We start from the raw sequence: 20,412 nt of genomic DNA on the forward strand, positions 1-20,412 counted from the left end.
ACACATAGGCCCTCATAACCTTCAAAGAATTATTGTTTTTATGATGTACAATGTAGAATTTTTTCAAATCCATTATTTTGAAAATATTTATCTTTATGGTGTACGTATTGTATTATTTTCAAAACAATGGATTTGGAAAAATTCTACATTGCACATGGAAATGCAAATAAGTAAACAAAAACTTTTGAATTTAATAATTTTACTTTATTTATGAACACACATAATATTATACACCAAAAGCGTCTTTTCGCAAAGTTTTCAACAACACTAAAAAAGCATTTGCACATTGAGAAAACTCAGATCACTTGTGAACATAACAGAAAGTTTCTTCGCGATTCACGAAGGAACGAACAAAACTCCGATGAACCAGAACAGCAGCAGGTACGAAGGAATGAACTTGAATTTGACTCGACGACTCTTCAATACTTTAATAGGGCCACAGAACACTTAAATGATGGCTAAGAAAACAAGAATGCATTTAACATAACAAAAACAACACCGGCCATTTTGGAGGAAAAACAAAGTTGCCATATGTTAAATAGTAATTTCTACTACTCTATTATGTAAATTATAACAAAAATGTCAATGTTCAGTTTTAAATTAAAACAAATTAATTTCATTTAAAAAAAGTTTTCACATTGTAATTAACAATATTCTCAAATATATTTTAATTAAGAAAAAAATGAAAATATGAAGGAAACAGGAGCAGCGACATCTAGAGCGTTTTAGGGTAGTTAAAAAGTATTTGAATTTATTCACCGATGTCGCTGTTTGGAAGCAAGTTTCACTTCGATGACCGTTGTATGGAAGTTTCCTTACCCTGCGATTGGCAACTGACACTGTTGACAGTGACATTGACAGTTTGATAGTTTTTAGAGCTGATAATGCACTTTGGGCCAACGTATTTTAAGACGAGGACAATTTATCATGAAATCATTTTTAAATTGTATTGATTAAGATGTTCCCATTTATCTACCTATAGTTCTCAATTTATCCAAAATTCGCTGTTGTAGCCACTGTGTAGCACAGATAATGCCAAACTAAAATATATTTCTAAAGGTGGTTAAGCGCCTTATACGTTTATGGCAGCAATGTTCCCTTTCTGTGCATATTTGGCGAAAAATCGTCAATGGCTATTATGGCCACGAATGCATAAGCCTTCTATGGCAAGGCGTATGCATTCGTGGTCAGGCTCACCAGGCTATATTCCAAAACGTATGCATCCTGCATGACTATCAAATCAATCAACTAAGTGAACATGCTTTGCTTGTTTATTTTAAGTGTCCCTATTCCAATAATGATTAATTGGAATAATGCTAAGCATTGCCTAAAATGTAAATTTTACTATAATTTCAAGCTTATTTAGTATAAGACACAGGGTTTTCTACATTATTTACCCACCCAACATACTTGTATTCGCATATGGTCTCCCCCTGCAACATTACTGAAGGCAATATCACAAGACTATTACGATTTTCCTCCAGAACAGTCATCGCTGTCGTGCAGAGTATATTAATGGCTCAGTGCAACGCAATAAGGGCCATCGATTTAAATGGTCACACTAATGTAGACTGCGCATCACCGCGAGTGCCACCGAGGCAGCTTCGTCCAGTGAGCACTCGGTGGTCGAGAGGCGCGCACGCCAGCTGTCACATGTAAGTCACGCGGGTCGCTCGCCGGCCGGAACCAACAGGATCGGCTGACCTCGCCCGGCCATCACAATAGCCCTGCCGAGGACGTGAATCTTGTGTTTTCATTCCATTTTAACACGGAATCGCGTTTCGCAACCCGCCATGAAGTAACAGCCCTTTGCACGTCTCATTGTTATGAAAACTCAGCAGTTTTCGATTGTTTGGTAACATGAAAAGTTGATGTGACGTCTGTGCATAACATGAAATAATAACAGTGCATTTATTTAACGATACGGGTGCTTCTAGAACTCAGTCTAGAAGGGATATAGCGTCCTGTCCGAACTAGCCAATTTCGTAATAGCCTTTGAAAACCCGCCTAACTAGTTCAATGCTGTGTAAACAGTTATGTGACTATTAGTGTACGTATTTATAGTAACATTGACTTTAATCTTTCACGAGCATTGCATGCATCAGGCAAGAACTTATAACTTAGCGGCTGATGCGAATAGTTCTCTGCGTTTTCAAATTCTTGAGTCACAACAATCGTTTAAATTCACTAACTCCACTCAACCATTTAATTAATTGCTGAAATTTAGCGAAGTGCTACTAATTGATCCTGTTTTTTATTCATTTTGAAGTGTTCTTAAAAGGGTTGAGTTATCTTCTGTTTATGTTTTCATAAACACGTTGAGAAAATAACTCCTACTTCTAAAGTAGGCATTATATTTTGAAAAACACGTCCTTTATCATTTTCATATAAGTGTATATTTTTCGCAATAAAGCTAAATGTCACTCATAAGTAACACAATTACCTTCAAGAAAATGCTAATGTAGTCGTAATAAACGGAAGAAATTCATGACGACAGCCGAGCAGAGACGTAGACCTAGGTCGTATGACTCAACTGATTTTACGTCGTCACTGCGTGCTGAGTTTTCAATTATTAACAAGTATCTGGGGGCACGCAGTCAAAATAAGATAACTTTGTTATTGATTCGTCGCTTTTATTTTGGTAGCTTGATCGATAAGTGACCTAGGTGTCACTAATATTAATTGAACACAATGGGTATCACAAATTGTTGCTTCGAGAACTTACTCAATGACGTCGATCAAAACGAAAACATTTCGTGTTATTTCACTGGATATCGATGAAATCTGATAGGCGGCATAATATCCGTGTGAATGGGCATATTCGCTCAGCAGACTATCTTTTTATGGCATTATGGGATTACATTGAGCAATAAATTCAATGCATAATAACAACTGAACATCAATTTCACTCTTCCTCATTGTCAATGAACCATAAAAGTAGCTTTAATAAAATGAACTCAACAATTAAATTCTTTGACAAATAATAATACGACTACGCAATGTAGAGCTACCGAATATAAGCTAAGTTTGGTTCTCAACTGCTTCCTCCATATACTATTGTTTCGATCCATTACAATTCACCTTTTTAAACATAGCATAAGCGGAGATTTCTGGAAAATTCCAGCGAGAGACGAGCTGCGTCGGCCCGGAAATGCCCATTAATGCTCCTGTCTGCGGCGCCCCACTTACTCGCCTAAGAACTTGCTAGAACACGCGGGTATCATCCAGACGGGAATGCATCATGCACTTGAAGGGGGCTAATTGACCATGACAAAGTGTTCATTGATAAGCAGAAGTTGTTAGGATTGAAGGATTAGTCATATGATTTTCCTGGTCGCTGGTCTCGTTAGCGCCAAAGAGTTTACCTCATAGAGTAGATTCTTATATCTTATTCACCAATGTGACTTGTTATATCAGTAGAAAAAGAATCGTCATTTTGCTTACGTAGATGATAATAATGTTGATGAAGTCATGCAGCTCTAGTCTAAACAAACAAAGATTACTTTCGTACCACATTTACAAAAACAGCTCCAGTTGATGACTGTCATACACATGTTATGGACGATAAATCCTCTACAAACATTCACATGTGGATGCGATCGTTTTCCATGTCAATTATCGCCATAAATCTAACGAGGCTAATCATCCACCAAGTTCACATGTTATTTTCTTCTGTTACAGATATCATGGGTGTTGCTATTGCTTGAAACTGCTGATTTCAAGATAAAATTATGGCTATGTTCACGGTACTCGCTCTATACCTGCTGGCGTTTGGTCTGGCGCACGGATTCAATGGAGACAGCTTCGAGCTGGAATGTCCGGATGAATGTGACTGCCACTACTTCAGAATCAACTGGGTGACGGACTGCTCTGAAAGCAATCTGACCGAAGTTCCTTATGATGAGCTCAGCATGAGCGTGTACATCCTGGATCTCAACGGAAACAACATCACTACGCTAAAGACATTCCCTGCAGACATCAAGATGCGGAGGCTGCAGATAGCCAACAACAGGCTCGCCAGGGTCGACAAGGACGCCTTCAAGGGTTTGGAGTATCTCATCGACGTTGACTTGTCCGGAAACAACATCAGCTATGTCGATCCAGAGGCTTTTCTGTAAGTATTACCTATGTTAAATTATATTACCAATAGTCTTCTCTATTTACCACCCCATTTTGAAAAAATATTCACGTACAAAAGAATTATAATACATCATAGAGTTAAAACGCTCATGGGCAGGTATTGTGGTGTCACCCCTAAAAAGACGTGAAACCGCGATGTCATTGAAGTTAATAATTAAATTACAAGCTTGTTACGATTGTGGCAAGCGGCGCTTCGTATTGTAAAGCGAATTGTCAAATCGGGCGCAGCCGACACTTGCAGCGCAAGCTGCGCAGCCGCAACATTCGCGACAAGGCCGCGGGAAGCCCGTTTTTTTAACGGTTAATGACATCAATCGCTGAAATAAATAGTTACAGACTGTCTGCTAAATATTTTCATTGGATTGATTGGACATAAAAATAATCATGTAAAAAGATAGCTGATAGCATAGCTTTTTTTTTTCTAGATTGCCTACAATGCCAATCAATATTATTTTTTGTGAATTCAATTTGGCAACTGTACTAACCTTGACACCTCCAAAGCATTTGATAGTCTGAATATATGCCACTCGTATGATCATTACCCCTACTCAAAGCGCAGATCGGTAACAATGCGTGACACATTGTTTACTCCACGTACCTAGTACTTCTATTCTCACGAACGACCATTGTCTGCCGCAGCCTGACATTCATCCCCGAAGCACAATGCTGATGACAAAATTGTTCCAATTGAACTTGATGCCGTGTCGACCAGAACCGACAATTGACGTTAAGTCGTTATGCCAATATTAGATAATGGTCACACAACGAATGCAAATTGAAATCGCTGCTAGAAACCCATTTACGAGTTTACAACTCGTGTATCGTGACAAAAGACACAAAGAAAAATACCTTAATTGAACATAGTGAGCTGAGTTGATATGATAAACGTTTTCTTTTCAGAGACTCCCGAGGCCTTCTCAACGTCGAGCTGCAAGACAACCCGATAACCGTCGTGGAGGGGCCGTTCCTCATCTCCAGCACTCTGCAGTTCCTGGACATCAGCTCCTGCAACCTGTCCACTATAAACCCGCAGTTCTTTGACAACATCACCTCTTTATCGACAGTGGACCTTTCAAACAACCCTCTCCAAACTCTAGAGGGAAGCGTTTTCGACGCTCTGACTAGTTTGGAAACTCTCAAACTGAACGATTGCAAACTCACCAGTGTCGCTGAAAACGTATTTTCATCATTAATTAATTTGAAGTTTTTGGAACTCGCAGGCAACCAATTAGCGAACACTGACTGGCCAGAAGTATTAGGGAAGCTGGCCAGACTCGAATATCTAAACTTAAGGAAAACAGGAATAACATCGCTGTCGGAAGACGCATTCTCAAATTGCACTAATTTGGTCTCGCTAATATTGGCTGATAACGAATTACGTGATTTGGACGTTGCCGCTACATTGGGAAGCAGCGTCGATCATCTAGAATTTCTGGATCTTTCCAATTGCAAAATTAAAGGACCCATTTCAGGGGAAGCATTTGCAAATGCCACGCGACTGAAATCACTTTATCTTTCAGGCAATCCCCTATTTGCTCCAGATTTACAAGAAGCACTCGAGCCGTTGCCAAAACTTGAAAAACTGTTTATGAGCAATTGTGGTTTGAGAAATCTACCCGACAATTTCAACGTTTTCGACAATCTCCAAGAGCTGGATATATCACATAACCCTCTTGTAAATGTATTTACGAAACTCTTGGCTCCTCTTGAAAAGTTGGAATACCTCAACATGGGTTACAGTAATCTGTCTTACATAGGACCCGATACGTTTTCCAAAATGACATCAATGAAGAGGCTTGTTTTATCTGGTAACGATCTCTTGTCATTAGAAGCCGGTCTGTTCGGCAATTTGACACAGTTAACTACTTTGGAGTTAGAATTTTGCGGACTGAAAAGGCCTTTAAACGCAAACGCGTTCTTCAAAAACCTAACGTATATGGACCTTCGAGAAATCAGACTTGGTGGTAACCCACTTGTGATTCCTGAAAATGGACCGGTGTTCCCTAAACAACTTTCACAGGTTTCAATCCTCGATATGAGCGACTGTAATATAACTTCGTTACATGCAGATGCTTTTATGAATACTGAGAATATTACTGACTTAAACCTTTCAGGCAATAAGATCAAGTCGGGCGATAAAAGCTTATTGTTTTTAGAGAGACTAGAACATCTCGAAAAGATCAACCTCAGCAACAACAATCTCACAACAATAGATCCGGAAGTATTCATACACAATCCTAAACTTCATTCATTGAATTTGATTGGCAATCCGTTCCGTTGCGATTGTAAGATCGCCGAAATGTGGGACTGGGCGAATATGATAAAGGGCAATCTGGACGTCCTCATTGGAGCCAAAAGCGCAGAGAGAGACATCGTGGTAAAAGGTAACAAGAAGAAGAAGCACTTGTACTGTCATTACAACGAGACTCAGCTGCGCAACATGACTATTGCAGTCAATAAGACAGTTCCTGGAAGGAGGCCTTTCATGAAGCCCAGAGAATTGACGTTCGCCAACCGCACGTGGGCCAAGTACGTGAGGGAGTCTGGATGTGAGCCGGTTGTCAAGATCCTGCGACCTGTTGCGTTGATGGCTGGTATCCTTCACATCAATGATGGAAAGTTGTCAACTGGTTTCTTAGTTATGGCAGCCCTTGCGGTAGCCATGGGCGTGGCGACCGCGTTGATGACTTACAGACTATTTCGCAAAAATAACTTTACAGAAGTCGATACAGAGCGAACTCGAAAGCAAAGATAGCAGTCAAATTGATGAATCGTTTCCTATTTGAAGTTTACATCAAAAGCCAGTCGGCTTGCCAGCCACGTATGTTTTATAAGTAAAGTTCTTTATTTTTTTACTGTTATAATGCATAGGTACGTGAAATATTTGGTAGAAAGTTGGACAGATATTTAACAGGGCAAATATTCATAAGAGCATTATTGTTTACTTCGCTCTAGTTCAGTAATTGCAGTAGATAGGTATACAAATAAGTTTGATCCTCGTCTTGAGTGAGCCTTTAGATTTAGAAACATGTAAGTATCTATACCGATGACTTTATTTATTTAAAGGTATACGATGCGGATTATGGACTAGTCATGTTCACACTGAACTAATAAAAAATATTCATCTTCAAAATGATTTATGAATTTATAACCCTTGTAATTTGCTAATACCATCAGTGAATAAACTTTTGTAAAAATAAAAGCTTGTCCTTATTTAATTCATCATCAACGATAAACAATCAGGTGAACATTTTCCAATTTAAATAATAGACGTGAAAAAATAAATGTGAAATATTGCGCTACTTTTACAATAAGAAAATAAAGAAACCTAATTATTGTGAACTAGCCCAATAAACTCAGACGAAACCGATTTTATGTAATTTAATTATATCTAGTTAAAAGTGCAATATTAAATTAGGCAAAGTGCAGCTGACCGCAGAAGCTGACGATTGTTTGTTTCTTCACGACTGCGCGCTGCGCCTGCGCTTGCGGTTTGCATCACCATCCATAATAATCCCCAGACTAAAATATCTTAATTTACACCTTTTTATATTTTTGGTTACCTAAATTAAATTATCCAATTTTCAACGTGAAACAGAAATTCTACAAAGAATTTGTAGAATTATAAGAAAATAACCGATTTTTTTGCTACGTATTTTTTACATCATTATTTACTCCTGATTTTTATCATTATTAACTTATATCGTATTCTAATATTTTTCCTCTCATAAGGGAAGTGATGGGTTCCCTACACAAACTTTATCTCCTCTTTTGTGGCAAAAGATATTATACTGATAATCTTTTGAGTTCCATCTATCTCGATACCAACTTATCAAAATTGGTTTGGCATTTCGCGGGCTACAGCGTGCCTCGTTGTTTCAAGTGGAAGTATCGTTAGGTTAGAAGTATGTGCTAGATACAACACAGACACCAAGTTTCAAACACTATGAAAAATCGATAGGCCGCGATAGTTCAGAAAACTAATTAAGTAAAGTAATAAGTAATTTAAACAGAGTATAAATAAATGCATTAATTACACGGCTTTCAGCTTCTAACAACATAATTAAGTAGGTATTAGATTGAATAGGAACAAAAAAAAGTATAAATTAAGTATAATTTAAAGCTTCGAACTCCGAAAGTATATTACAATTTTAACGTAATGCTCCGATTGTTTAAAAAAACCGGATACCGGAAACTTCCGTTAAATTGCAAACATATAATCTTGCATGCATCAATTAAATTTGCATGAAGTAGCATGCACGCTACGATACTCACTATCTACAATTCTAATATTGTAATTATCGACGTAAAAAATCTTGCAAAATAGTTTTAAACCTGAACAAAAACTTCCAAACATTTGATTAAGCAAGTTGTTGTTTTTTTATAATACTCTATGAAGCTAAGTTTTTGTTACTGAAAACAAATAATTTCAATAGAAAGCTCTAGGTCTTGAGCACCTGCTCTTTATGCATCCGCTTGCGCCACTCGTGACGAATCGCCCTCTACTTTTTGCGTCTCTACGGTGACTGGCTTTGTTGATAACCAAAGATGGAGTTTTTTATTTGCGAAAACGGGACTCAACTGATATTGGTGTCACGTAACGTATTGGCAGATAGGGAAAGTCTTATTGCGCAAGATAATCGCTGAAGCAACACTGAAGTTTTTGCTTCTATTAAGCTGACTTAGGAATCGTTAGATCAATAAAAACTATACGTTTTATAACATTTTTATTTTTTCAAAATTGTAAAAACTTATTACTAAAATAATTACAATAAATATGTACTCTCATAATTTATCTATCAGCTTGGTTTGCCGCCCGATGTGCTCGTTTTCTTGATGTACCAGTTCTCTTTGTAGATTTTTTTCCTCATTCCCGGCTTTTCACTCTCGGGACTGTCGTTGCTCGCCATGGCCGCTAGCTCGCTGTCGAGCAGGCGCGGCAGCCCTATCGGCTCGAACCCGTATTGGAACTGTGGCTCCACGAAATGGGTTTTACTCTTTAATCTTTGGTAAGGACGAGAGGCGTGCGCGGAACTATCGCGCGGGGCTTCTTTCCCGAAATTGTACTCATATTTGATCGGCTCCGCTTTGTACTGCGCGAAATAATTCTGCTTTTTCTCTGGGGCGAAATCAAATGACGGAGCCACTGTATACTTCTCAGATTTTTTCTTCTTCTTCTTATCTTGGTCGCCGGCGAAATACTTTTCAGGCTTCTGGCTTTGGTACAACTTGTAGTAGTTGGCCTTGTTTTGATAGCGATCGGCCAGACTCTCCGGTCTGTTAACCGAATAATCTAAGTAGTAATCTTCCTTAGTACTGTCTCGGGCGTCTTTGTAGTTCGCGCGCGAGCTCTTCGGGAAGCTGTCGCCCTCCGCTTGATATTCTTGAAAAGGGGTTTTTTCCACCTCAAAATCACCGTGATCGGAGGACGGGGAAAAGCCGTAACTACTCGGACTGTAAATATCCTTCTCGATATCTGCGGCTTTCTTCTCAAATGCATCGAAACCGAATGCGGCATTTTTGTAAGCTTTTTCAAAATCTTCTTCGTTGTTATCTTCATGGTCGACCATTTCAGCCTTAATTTGTTCGTGGTGTGAATGCATTTCCTCAGGGCTTTCCTCCTGAATAATGATTCGTTTGGCCTTTTCGAGCACGACGGGCGCGGCAGAGCTGTACTGTTGCGGAGGCTGTGTGGGCTGTGCCCGAGTTTGTTGTTCCACAAACTTTTGATATTGTTCCAGCGATGTTAACGGAGGCGGAGGCTTATTGTAAGACTCTATCTGTTTTAAAAATTCATCACTGGGCGCTTCAGAAGGCACAATCTTTATATCTTCCTCGTATTCTGGCGTAGGATGATACTCTGCCTCTGTGTGCTGAGCAGGACCCTCCGCGTGTTGCGAGTTACGTTGAGGGGCCTCTTGATGCTCTTCGTAACGGACTTCTTCATTTGGAACCAGTTGGATATTACCATTTGACCTGTGAGTAATTATATCGTTTGACTTATGCTGTCGTACGGCTTGATTCGGGCTATAGTATACTACATGCCCTTGAGGTCGGAATTGACTTTCTGGACCAAGAGGTACAAAGTTATATGTCGGTCGCGAAGGTTCGTTGTAATGCGGTTGATTATTGAAGTTATTTTGAGGATAAGGTGTTGGCTTCGAAGGTTCTGAATGATGTGGTTGATTATTGTGGCTATTTTGAGGATTAGAGGGAGGAGGAGCATCATTGTCCGATTCCTCCGCCGAGCCCCCATCTTCAGACGAACCTCCATCATCAGACTCAGCATGGTTGTGTTCTCTGTTTTGCTCCTCAGGCTTGAATGTGTATATGAGTTGTTTAGGCCCTTGACTAGTAACCTGATAATTTACTTGTTTAATCTGGACTGGCTCTTTCGATGTATGAACGAAGTTATAATGAACTGGTTCTTTCTGTTCAGTTTTCTGGTAACTATAACTAATAGGTTCAGATTGTGTTTTCTTATCATAGCTATAGTTCACAGGATCCGATGCAGTAGCCTTGTTGTAGCTGATGTTTTCCTCTTTGTAAGTTTCTTTATAGTTAGGTGACTTAATCTCGTAAGAAAATTCAGGGCTCTTATTAGGTGTACCCTTAACGGTTATGGTCGGATTGACCGGATGCGATTTGTGGTGGTTGTCACTGTGCGACGAGGGCTGCTTTGTTTTCTTTTTTGGTCCATCATTGCGGTGTTTGCTTTTGCCACTATCATAGGACTTCGTCTTTTGTACAACAATATCCTTCTTGTGTTGTTTTGCTTCATTGACATTGAATTCCGGAAGCTTATGATAAGTGGCTTCATTTATTCTGGGTAAAAAATGTTGAACTTGTGGAACCAGGGGGTTGGCAAAAGTCAACGGCTCAAGCAGGCTGAGATCCAACAAAGGCACTGGAGGTTTCGTGTCCAAAGAAATGACCGTCTTCTTTCCATTTACTATGGCTGTCACAGAAGTCTTGGCTGGTGCGGCTTGAATTTGCGCTTTATTTTCTTGAGAATTTTCAGCACTGTGCGCGGTTTCAGCGTGGTTTCCTTCAAGATGATGCTCCAAACGCTGGAATTTAACTTCGTTCTGGGGATTTTTGTATTGATTGACTTGATGCTGTTGAGCTGTCTGTGAATTAGCATAGACTGCACTGTTGCTACTAGGTTGCTGCTGGGCTGTGAGCGCTTGCGTATGCGATGGAGCAGCATGCGCGTGTGTGTGAGCTTGCGACGGAGCTAAGCTTCCAAAGTTTTGGGCAAACGCAAAAGGTTGAGAGTAGCCTCCAAAACTGCTCGTTGGAGCATTATTTGCCACTTGGAAGCGATACGGCGATCCAACGAAGTAATGCGGTGCTGTCTGCTTACTTTGCGGTGCCGCGAGCAGAGGCTGAGACAGGTGTGCGGGCAGCTCTTGAAGCGGGAGGAACTGCTGCGGGAAAGCAGTTTTGTACGCGGCCGTTTGGGGCGTGTCCACGTACTTGTTGCCGTACGAGTCCCGTAGATAACCGTTCACATTGTGCAGTACCAGCTGTTCCTTGACCGGGACGACCCGGGACGCGGCGGCTTTGGGCGCGGCGATGAAGGCGGGCAGGTGGAAAGAGTAGGCGGCGTAGGGCGCGGCACTCGCGTACACTCCGAGGGGAACGTTCCGATAGAGTCGCGGCGCACTTTCTGCACTAACTGTATCTTTAACTACCAAATTGTTCACAGTCTTCCCTGTTGCTTCGTGAATCCCACTTAACGTCAGCCAGCAGCATAACGCTGCGTGAAATGCCTGTAATGAAAAAATATCGAAGTTTTAGATTTTGATCATGATTTTTGTAAAAAAATCAAATAAAAATATTAATTATTATATTGCTAGATTAATTAAATTACCTTTCTCCACATGGTGGGCCACGTTGAGTCCAAGACAGTGAGAGCGGCACTGCGCGGCGCGGCGCCCTCCGCGCGTTTATAACGAAGGTGCGCGCGCGCAACGCTCGCTTTTCTCAAACCGCACCGTCTCTGGACTTCGTTAATTCGTTATATCACCCGACACACTTTACGACGGATCTATGTTGTTCATTCACTAAATTTAATTTGTCGTAAATAAATTGCTTCCTATGCTCAGCTAATGTAACAAAGTGTAACAATAGATTGGCTGGAAGCAAAGGGTTGTGCAATTCGGGTGATAGCTCTTCACAATACCGAACTGATTGTCTGCCGGGTTTGGTCAGTTTGGAAATAAATCAAGCAGCACAGTGAAATAAAATTATTGCAATCACAATAATATTCAATTAAATTAAATTTCCAACTAGACTGACACAGGGTCTTGAGCATAAATTGGAAAAGGAGCATTGTTTATCAATTTGTTTACATTGAATTTATATGTAGTTCTGTCAATTAACTTATTCAATTGGATATTGGGTTTACTGCAGTACCTACGTATGCTCATTACGATTCAGGAACAAAAGCGCGCGTAGATACCCTTTGAATGTCGTTATGCAACCGAGTTCGAGCACGCAACTATAAGTATCTACTAAATAGGCATCCATAATAAACATTACACAAAAAATGGTAAGATATCCCGTTAACTTATGTAGGTACCTACCTACCTAAAGAACTGATAAGAATACGACCGGATTTAAAATTACCACACTTACCTGAGGAAACTTAAGCGCTCCTACGCATTAAAGTAAAATAATTATTCCTTTCTGCCTTGTGGTTGCAGCAGACAAACCGAATAGGGACCTCTTTGAGGACTACCAATGTATTATTGTGTAAACGATAAAAAACATTTACCTACCGAATCCGACTCCGAGAATAACGCTGAAAAGCCAATGCTTTCTTATCCCATAGACATAGACAATAACAAATTATTTTCAATAACGATCTAGCATCATCTAACGAACCAAATGAGCCAGTTCCATATTTCCAGGTCATTTCACAGGAGACCAGGAAAACAACAGCGGAATTTCCCTAGGAAACCGATACATCGCGGATAGATCCGTAGTATCGGGTGTCGCACTTTTCTCCCGCTTTCCTGCGGTCATGGTCAGGAGCGCAGGCGCAGTGCCGCAGCGAAAGTTCTGCTCTTCATTATCATCGTAAACACAAACATCCAGTGGGAGGAAGAATTAGTACTTCGGATGCTTTCAGAAGACAAAAAGCGTTTGGTATAAAACATCACATGAAAAGGCCAATCGAAAACATTTAGTTACTTAAAGAGATAAGTTCTATGCACACCTTTGTCATTTAAATTAGGAATTTTCGGAAGCGTTTAGGACATGCATCCAATCTGCTAAATCACACTTACTTTGCTTAATAGCCGAACTGACTGGTCGACTTGAGATCCGCAGAAAGCTGGATCGATCGAACCTCGCCACCATTTGACCATTGTGGTGGACTCATTCGTAACACACGTATTTAGCTTAGTACGGGCCTACAAAGGGTTAACGGGACGTATAAAAAACTTAACAGGTACTATTTTTAAAATTTCGGCACTCTAGCGAGTTAAAAAAACAACAAATTCACGAACTAACTAGATTATACGTACCCATTTCAATTATTCTGACAGTTTCATAAACACCGACGCGAATTCATTTATCCGTACAAATACGCCAAAAATCGCTAGAAATCGCCACGGTTTCTGCAGAGTATTGGGCGACAGGTGTTGCCACACCGCTGCACCGCCCAGCAGAGTACGAGTTGGAATTTATTTGTAATGACAACCAAGTACCAACCAATAACTTTAATCGCAATCTTCTAAATCGGAACTCAAATCTATGTGTTAAGCAGCTACGGTACAGTCGGTTTTATGGCGTCGAAGAGGAGGTAAGGCTCACCTTATTTATTATAACGACAGCTGCCTTTTAGACTTTTAGCCCTTTACAGGGTTCTGGCAGACATATTGCCACAATAACTTAAACTTTTCTTCAGTTTCTTTTTTATTATGTTTTGCCTTATAAAGGGTTAAAGACTTGCGTATGGTTAACTTTGGTAAACGAACTTTTTGGCTAGATACGAGTAGGTAGGTGAATTAGTATAATTAAAGGAAAAATTATTTGAATACAGTCAGTAACAGACGAGAAAGTGAAATTGCTGGAATTTATTTTTACGTATTTTTTCGTACAATAAATCTTTAAGTGGGCGATTTATTATTATTAAGTGGGTCATTATTATTATTAAGTGCGTCATTAGAACACTAACACTATTATCATCATTACTTAGAAAATTAAATTAAAAATTCCTTTTAGAAACAAATTGATTTATTACACAAAAGAAAGACACGAAACAATGAACTAAATTATTAGTGTTAATTTATAAAAGTATGTTATTTCAGTTTAGGATACTCCTAGTATAATTCGATACATAGTTACTTTTAAGTAAAAAAAAGCTATTTATACAATGTCCTGAGCAATATAAAGTAAATTTAGCTGAGGTATTTCAATTAAATACAATGTTTTGTAAAACATTTGAACTAGTGTATTTTGTTCCTAAGTTAATATTAATTTATGATAAATATTTACATCTTACTCTATGATTTGTAGCTTACGGATTTGAAATATCCATGAGCCAACACAAATTAATAGCACACACTGAAAAGTATAACGAAATACACAACTTTTTATTACAAAAATATAAGCTGGCAAGTTTGCTACGTAACCATGCAACAAATGCGTTTTAAATTAATCTCACTTCTTCAAGTTTTTTATTAATTGTAAAACAGAGAGATTCTCATATTATTTTAGCATATCAGGGTAATTTTATTGAATACTTGTTTTAGTTATAGGCACTATTTATAACAAGCTCTTTTGAGTAGTTTTTTTTTATAATTTAATTAATTCTTTTTTATAATATTAGTTTTCTTTTATAAAATGTTTTAAATGTAAATGTTATGGAAAAGTATAATAACATTGTTTTGTCAACTGAATAATACAAAAATTTAATAGACAGTCTATAAAAGTAATAGGAAGAAAGTAATAGAATAAAAATTAAAAGATATTTTAATGGTCCAAGTCTTGTCATATAAAATGTCAATAAAAACTGAAACACTCCTCCTTGCAGGATCAACTAGCCACTGCTCTTAAACACACTTAAAACTAAATTAAAATTACGACACAATACAGTTATACACCTAATCTATTAAAAACATTTCTAGTTATCGTTAAATTGTTAGGATTCTTTGCGCCTAACCTAGCTTTGACTCCATTGGATCCTTCAGGCATAGATAGCCTCCTTTCAGGTTTATTAAAAAAAGTTGTAAACTGCTTACCACCTTTTACTGCTACATTGGTCTTCTTGACAGTTTCAATTTCTTTGTACTCAATGTGATTAGAGAATTTTACAGACTTAGATTTAGGTAAGTTTAATTTGTCTTTCACACTTACTGGAGTTTCATCTGCCCTCATGGTGCGTCCGATGGCAATTTTCCTCATATTATTCTTTGAAGAGGTGGTAACTGTGACTGTTTTCTTGGATACTGGCGGGGCAGGGCTCTTGAGAATACCTTCATATTTAAGGGCATCTTTCGATATTGGTATCACTTGTTCCTCTGCTGCCATTTCTGGTTTAGATCCCAACCGTGAGTAAATAGGCTTCACAGGCACATTTGTTGTGGCTGTTTTAACAGTGTCAGAATTCCCAAGTCTTGAAAAGACAGTGTTTTTGATGGCAGGACCTGAATCAAAGCAATCATTTTGTGAATGATATGACTAGGTAACTATAAATGCAAAACAATCATTGATTTTATTACAATTTTGGCTAAAATAAGTACCTTCTTTAATCTGTGGACTTTTGACAGTTGCATTAAAACGTATCATTCGCGCCTTTTTTGTACTGGAATCAGCCATCTCAGCAACTCTAATAAGATAAAAGATATTATTTTGAATCAAGTTTCTATACATATAAATTAATTTTAAGCTTTTTGTTTATTACAATCACTTACTTGGTTTCAACTAGCTTTCTTTTCTGTGCAGTAGCAGTAGGTGACGTCTCCGGAATTTGAGGGTTTCGAGTGTAATGTTCCAGCATGCGACTTGCAGCTGAAATAATATTTAACATCTTTTGAAAATCTATATCTATAAAAGCGAAAGGTTACTGATTGACTGACTCATCACGAAATCTCAGAAACTACAAGTGCTAGGAGTCTCAAATTTTGCATGGGGTTCATAGGTGCTCACTAAGACAGGATTATGAAAAATTCAACTCCTAAGGGGGTAAAACGGGAACCACGCGTACGAAGTCGCGGGCAGCCGCTAGTAGTTTATAACTATCATAATAAGTTAAAGCACTTGCTATTGAATGTAAAATAAAAAAATAACTAACAAAATGTTACATTTTCTCTCTCATACTTACGTGAAGATGGCTGTGTGACCGTTGATCGTCCAGTTACGGCTGCTACAGGCACTTTGGGAGGGGCTGTTGTGCTAAGAACCCGGTCTCGTGCTGTATTTTCATGTACTTGCTTGGCATGCCTTCAAAAAATGTTATTTATGTTAATCTTCAAACATGGAGATAACGGACAGAGCAAGTGTACAATATTATTTGTTTAATTATTCATTCACCTCTAAGTATTTTTTTTACAAAGTGCTTACCTCAAAATAGCAATTACGTCTCCCATCCTTGATATGCCCATGTCCCTTAGATACTCCTTGTTGAGGTCCAGCAGCATGTCACTCTGTATCCTGTTCTCTGTGAAGGTCAGCGCGTATGTCGCTGCGACGTCCGACGGAATGCCAGCCGTCGTGAAGAAGCTCACCCACATGCCTGCAAATAGAAACAATAAATACCACACAATTCACAAGATATACATTAAATACCACGTATTAATTCACAAGTACGCACTTAAAACGGGAAATATTTATTATATTGGAGTTAGACAACTAGCTATTTTAATTTACAAATAGTTTTGTCACAGCTTTATTACTTGCCAATGCAAACCACCATTATAAGAATTAACACATTAAACAAGTGCACTATTAAGATACTGTTTTTGGGATATTGGAGTGCTAAAACAGCTGTCCTAACATGTTAAAAAAACAATTCAATAGCTTGCAAACACACTCATCTTCGCAAGAAATTGGGTAACCTTGATAAAGTTGTGGGCGATGAATTATTCTTAAAATAAACTTAACTTATGACTTACCAGTTAAATTAGAATCCATGGTGATTTATAAAAAGAAAGATTATGATAAATTCACAACAGAAATCACAGAAATATCAAATTTCAGAATTCATTGATTGAAAATACGACGTTTTTCCATCGACGACCATTGACAACAATGACATTAATGACAATTCAACAATTGACATACGCTCTATAGTCTGTGGTTTTTTGACAGCCAACAACATGATTTTTTAATTAAAAGCAAGCAAGCATTGGTTTCGGCGTGGTTTCGGGCTAGAAAGCAGTACAATACCTGTGAATATTATACCTACACTACAATGTCTATGTTATTATGTATCAGTTATATAGGAACAGCAAAGATCCTTAATTTACTCTTAATTAAGAAATCAAAAAGTTTTTTAATTAATTTTTCGCGAAGCAAATTATATTTTAAAATAATTTTTATCATCCACGTCGAACTTTAATGTTGTAGAAAGAAACGTTTTTTTGTTATTGCCTAATGCCTGCTGAATGACAGTAGTGACAGCAAACAGCTGATGCTGACGTCTTTCTCGATCTTTTTCTTTTTGTGATTGTTGTAATTTATTTGTTTTAGTCGAATGCGTATTATCAGTTTATTTGCAAGGGCCAAAAGTTTCACCTATTTATATGATCATTTGATTACACCCACAAAAGGTAAGTAAAACATCTAACATTTCTAACCTCAATCACCGGCCGAATTATTAGCAAGCCAGTTTTATTTTGGTCATTTAGCAATACGAGTACTGTTGCAATTTATGACCTTTAACAAAATTGCCTTGTGAGATTGTTTATTCCTCGTCTTACATCATTTATTGAACTCATGCTAGATTATTGTTTTCAGCATCTTACCAGTTTCGCATAGTTCGCAACATGTGCACCTGCCCACTTGATTCTGTGCCAAAGGTGGACATAGATCCTGAAGGAGTGTTCAAATACATACTGGTCAAGGTGTATGGCAAGGAGAAAAACAATGAGGAGCCATCTGTAACGGTTGTAAGAGGATACAAAAGATGCAACTATCACTCGGATATTTATGATGAGGTCTGTTTCCTTCCTGTCAGTAATAACTAACTCATTAAGATTTACTATTCCTTAGTCTCATGATGTGCCTTTTTTATTCAGGTGCAAGAAAAACTCCAACCTTTGGATTGTGAGCCGCTGGGTGGTGGCAGAATATCTCATGATCCTGGAAATAAGAAAATCCATATTTATGGCTATTCTCAAGGCTACGGCAAAGCAGACCATGAGGTGGCAGCAAAACTAGTGAAGGATGCTTATCCAGAATACACTATCACAATCAGTGATGAAGGATACTGAGCTAACTCCACAAATTATTTATTTATATGAGGAATAAGTGTTGTCAATAGCTGCATTCTCATTGCATAATTGTATTAAAATACTTCTTTTTTCAAAACTATTAAATAAATTGCACAGTTATGGAATTCGTGGTATTGCAAATGACTGGTTCACAAGTTATCTCAGTGGCCGAATGCAATGTACTAAAATAAATAGATTACAGAATTTTTATAAAAAGGATTTTTTCTCTGACTGTGTGATAAATGATACTGGAGTCCCCCAAGGAAGCATTTTGGGTCCAATATTATTTTTATTGTAAATTAATGATCTTCCCGACACAATACGACACAAATGTTTACTTTATGCTGACGACACGACAATATTAATTAAAGCAGATAAAACTTATGATCTTGAAACTGAAATAAACAACACAATAAAAACATTGATGACATGGTTAGATAGTAATAATATGAAAATAAACATTGACAAAACAAATAGGATACATTTTAAGACAACTCAATCGAGAGACATTAAATTAAATATCCATTATCAAAATAAATCTATCAATGAGGTCGAAACAACTAAATTTCTAGGTGTAATTCTCGACAAACACTGCACATGGAAACCACATATCGATAATGTGTGCAATAAACTAGACAGATTTGTATTTGTATTAAAAAGATTAAAATACGTTTCAAACAATGAAGCAATGATGTCGGCATATTACGGTTATGTCTCCTCTATACTAAATTATGGAATTATTCTCTGGGGGAACTCTGTTGATTCCGAAAAAGTATTTAAAATACAAAAAAAATGCATGCGTGCGATGTGTGGGGCAGGCAGGCTATAGAGATAGTTGTAAGCCACTCTTCAAAAAATTAAAAATATTGCCATTGCCATGTTTATATATCAAGGAATTATGCCTATTTGTAAAAAAACATCCTGATAATTTTAAGACGCATGAACAGGTATTAGAAAAGACTACTCGCCACAAGAACAGATTGTATTTGCCCAAAATTAATTTAACGTTATATAAAAGAAATGTATTTTGTATGGCTATAAGAGTTTTCAATAAACTGCCAGCTTATATACAGGGAGCTTCTATGCCTGAATTTAGAAATGTATTGCACAAGTGGCTGCTCGATAAATGTTTCTACTCTGTAAATGAGTTTTTTTAGAATTAAATAATTGTGAAATTTTATGTATTAATATTGGTTGTGTGTTATTTTATGTAATTGACATTTAATTGTAATGATTAGTATAATTGGATTGTTGAAATGACTTTTCATAAGATTATTAATATTTTGACATGTTCTCCTAATTAACTTTCACATGCCAGTCATGGCAAGGTACACTGTAACGAAATTGATTATTTACAAACATCTAATGGACGTGTATTTCTGTGAATAAATGAATTTGAATTTTGAATTTGAATTTGAATTTTATTAATAGGTACTCTGAAAATGAACTTAGTTTTCTGTATTATTTTTTAAAATAAAAGTAAAACCATAGTTGAATTTTGTATTATTTAATAACTAAACCAGTCTAAAATAAAATTATACAGATTGAAATTAATTGTTTTAAAATTAGACTACCTACCTACATCCCCCAAACATGAAAAGCAAATAAAATTGCCTAAAATGTTGCAGAAATGCATGCATTCTCTTTTTCCATTCGGCACTATCGGTTATACTAGTCTTTTGGAAAAGTTAAACAGTTTTAGAGAATTCATTCCTTGTACAGAGTGGGCAGTGGCCCATAGTAGGATAACATTATTTTTGAAAACGCCCGCGCCTGGACAGACCTTATATAAAATTGTGTATCTGTGGTATACTAAATAGAATAA

The 20,412-nt window shown here is 37.6% G+C and overlaps 5 protein-coding genes across 6 annotated transcripts in view; 3 read left to right on the forward strand and 2 right to left on the reverse strand.

Annotated features, from left to right (window-relative positions):
- Positions 1–20,083, forward strand: part of LOC135078003 (14 kDa phosphohistidine phosphatase-like) — a 516,815-nt gene extending 496,732 nt beyond the window's left edge. The window contains exons 2-4 of the mRNA XM_063972585.1: positions 17,807–17,924; positions 18,112–18,311; positions 18,393–20,083. Of these exons, the coding sequence (XP_063828655.1) occupies positions 17,849–17,924; positions 18,112–18,311; positions 18,393–18,587 (471 nt within the window). The 5' untranslated portion in view covers positions 17,807–17,848 and the 3' untranslated portion in view covers positions 18,588–20,083. The remainder of the gene's footprint in view (positions 1–17,806; positions 17,925–18,111; positions 18,312–18,392) is intronic.
- Positions 1–20,412, forward strand: part of LOC135077259 (unconventional prefoldin RPB5 interactor-like protein) — a 250,827-nt gene that overhangs the window by 171,892 nt on the left and 58,523 nt on the right. The gene's annotated exons all lie outside the window — the stretch shown is intronic.
- Positions 1,552–7,342, forward strand: LOC135076986 (carboxypeptidase N subunit 2-like). 2 transcript variants are annotated; one of them, XM_063971595.1, is made up of 3 exons: positions 1,552–1,655; positions 3,682–4,114; positions 5,041–7,342. In XM_063971595.1, the coding sequence occupies exons 2-3, from the start codon at positions 3,732–3,734 to the stop codon at positions 6,893–6,895; spliced, it is 2,238 nt and encodes a 745-aa protein (XP_063827665.1). In that variant the 5' UTR covers positions 1,552–1,655; positions 3,682–3,731; the 3' UTR covers positions 6,896–7,342. The 2 variants fall into 2 exon arrangements, with proteins under 2 accessions (XP_063827665.1, XP_063827734.1); XM_063971664.1 differs by lacking the exon at positions 1,552–1,655 and adding an exon at positions 1,944–2,050.
- On the reverse strand, positions 8,855–12,077 carry LOC135076768 (putative uncharacterized protein DDB_G0291608). Its single transcript, XM_063971233.1, has 2 exons — positions 12,017–12,077; positions 8,855–11,915 (listed from the first exon to the last, which is right to left on the reverse strand). Exons 1-2 carry the CDS (start codon positions 12,026–12,028, stop codon positions 8,940–8,942), a joined length of 2,988 nt encoding a protein of 995 aa, XP_063827303.1. The 5' UTR covers positions 12,029–12,077; the 3' UTR covers positions 8,855–8,939.
- On the reverse strand, positions 14,387–17,409 carry LOC135074833 (uncharacterized protein C19orf47). Its single transcript, XM_063969216.1, has 6 exons — positions 17,268–17,409; positions 16,717–16,888; positions 16,478–16,596; positions 16,068–16,164; positions 15,897–15,982; positions 14,387–15,800 (listed from the first exon to the last, which is right to left on the reverse strand). Exons 1-6 carry the CDS (start codon positions 17,284–17,286, stop codon positions 15,250–15,252), a joined length of 1,044 nt encoding a protein of 347 aa, XP_063825286.1. The 5' UTR covers positions 17,287–17,409; the 3' UTR covers positions 14,387–15,249.

This window comes from Ostrinia nubilalis, chromosome 1 (assembly GCF_963855985.1).
Source record: "Ostrinia nubilalis chromosome 1, ilOstNubi1.1, whole genome shotgun sequence".
NCBI classification, from domain to species: domain Eukaryota; kingdom Metazoa; phylum Arthropoda; class Insecta; order Lepidoptera; family Crambidae; genus Ostrinia; species Ostrinia nubilalis.

Coding starts and splice junctions, on each gene's coding strand:
- LOC135076986 (XM_063971595.1), top strand. CDS start 3,732: ATGGCTATGTTCACGGTACTCGCTCTATACCTGCTGGCGTTTGGTCTG. Junction 4,115..5,040: donor GTCGATCCAGAGGCTTTTCT/GTAAGTATTACC, acceptor TTTTCTTTTCAG/AGACTCCCGAGGCCTTCTCA.
- LOC135074833 (XM_063969216.1), bottom strand. Junction 16,597..16,716: donor GACGTAATTGCTATTTTGAG/GTAAGCACTTTG, acceptor CATTTTTTGAAG/GCATGCCAAGCAAGTACATG. Junction 15,801..15,896: donor AAGTCCACAGATTAAAGAAG/GTACTTATTTTA, acceptor GCTTTGATTCAG/GTCCTGCCATCAAAAACACT.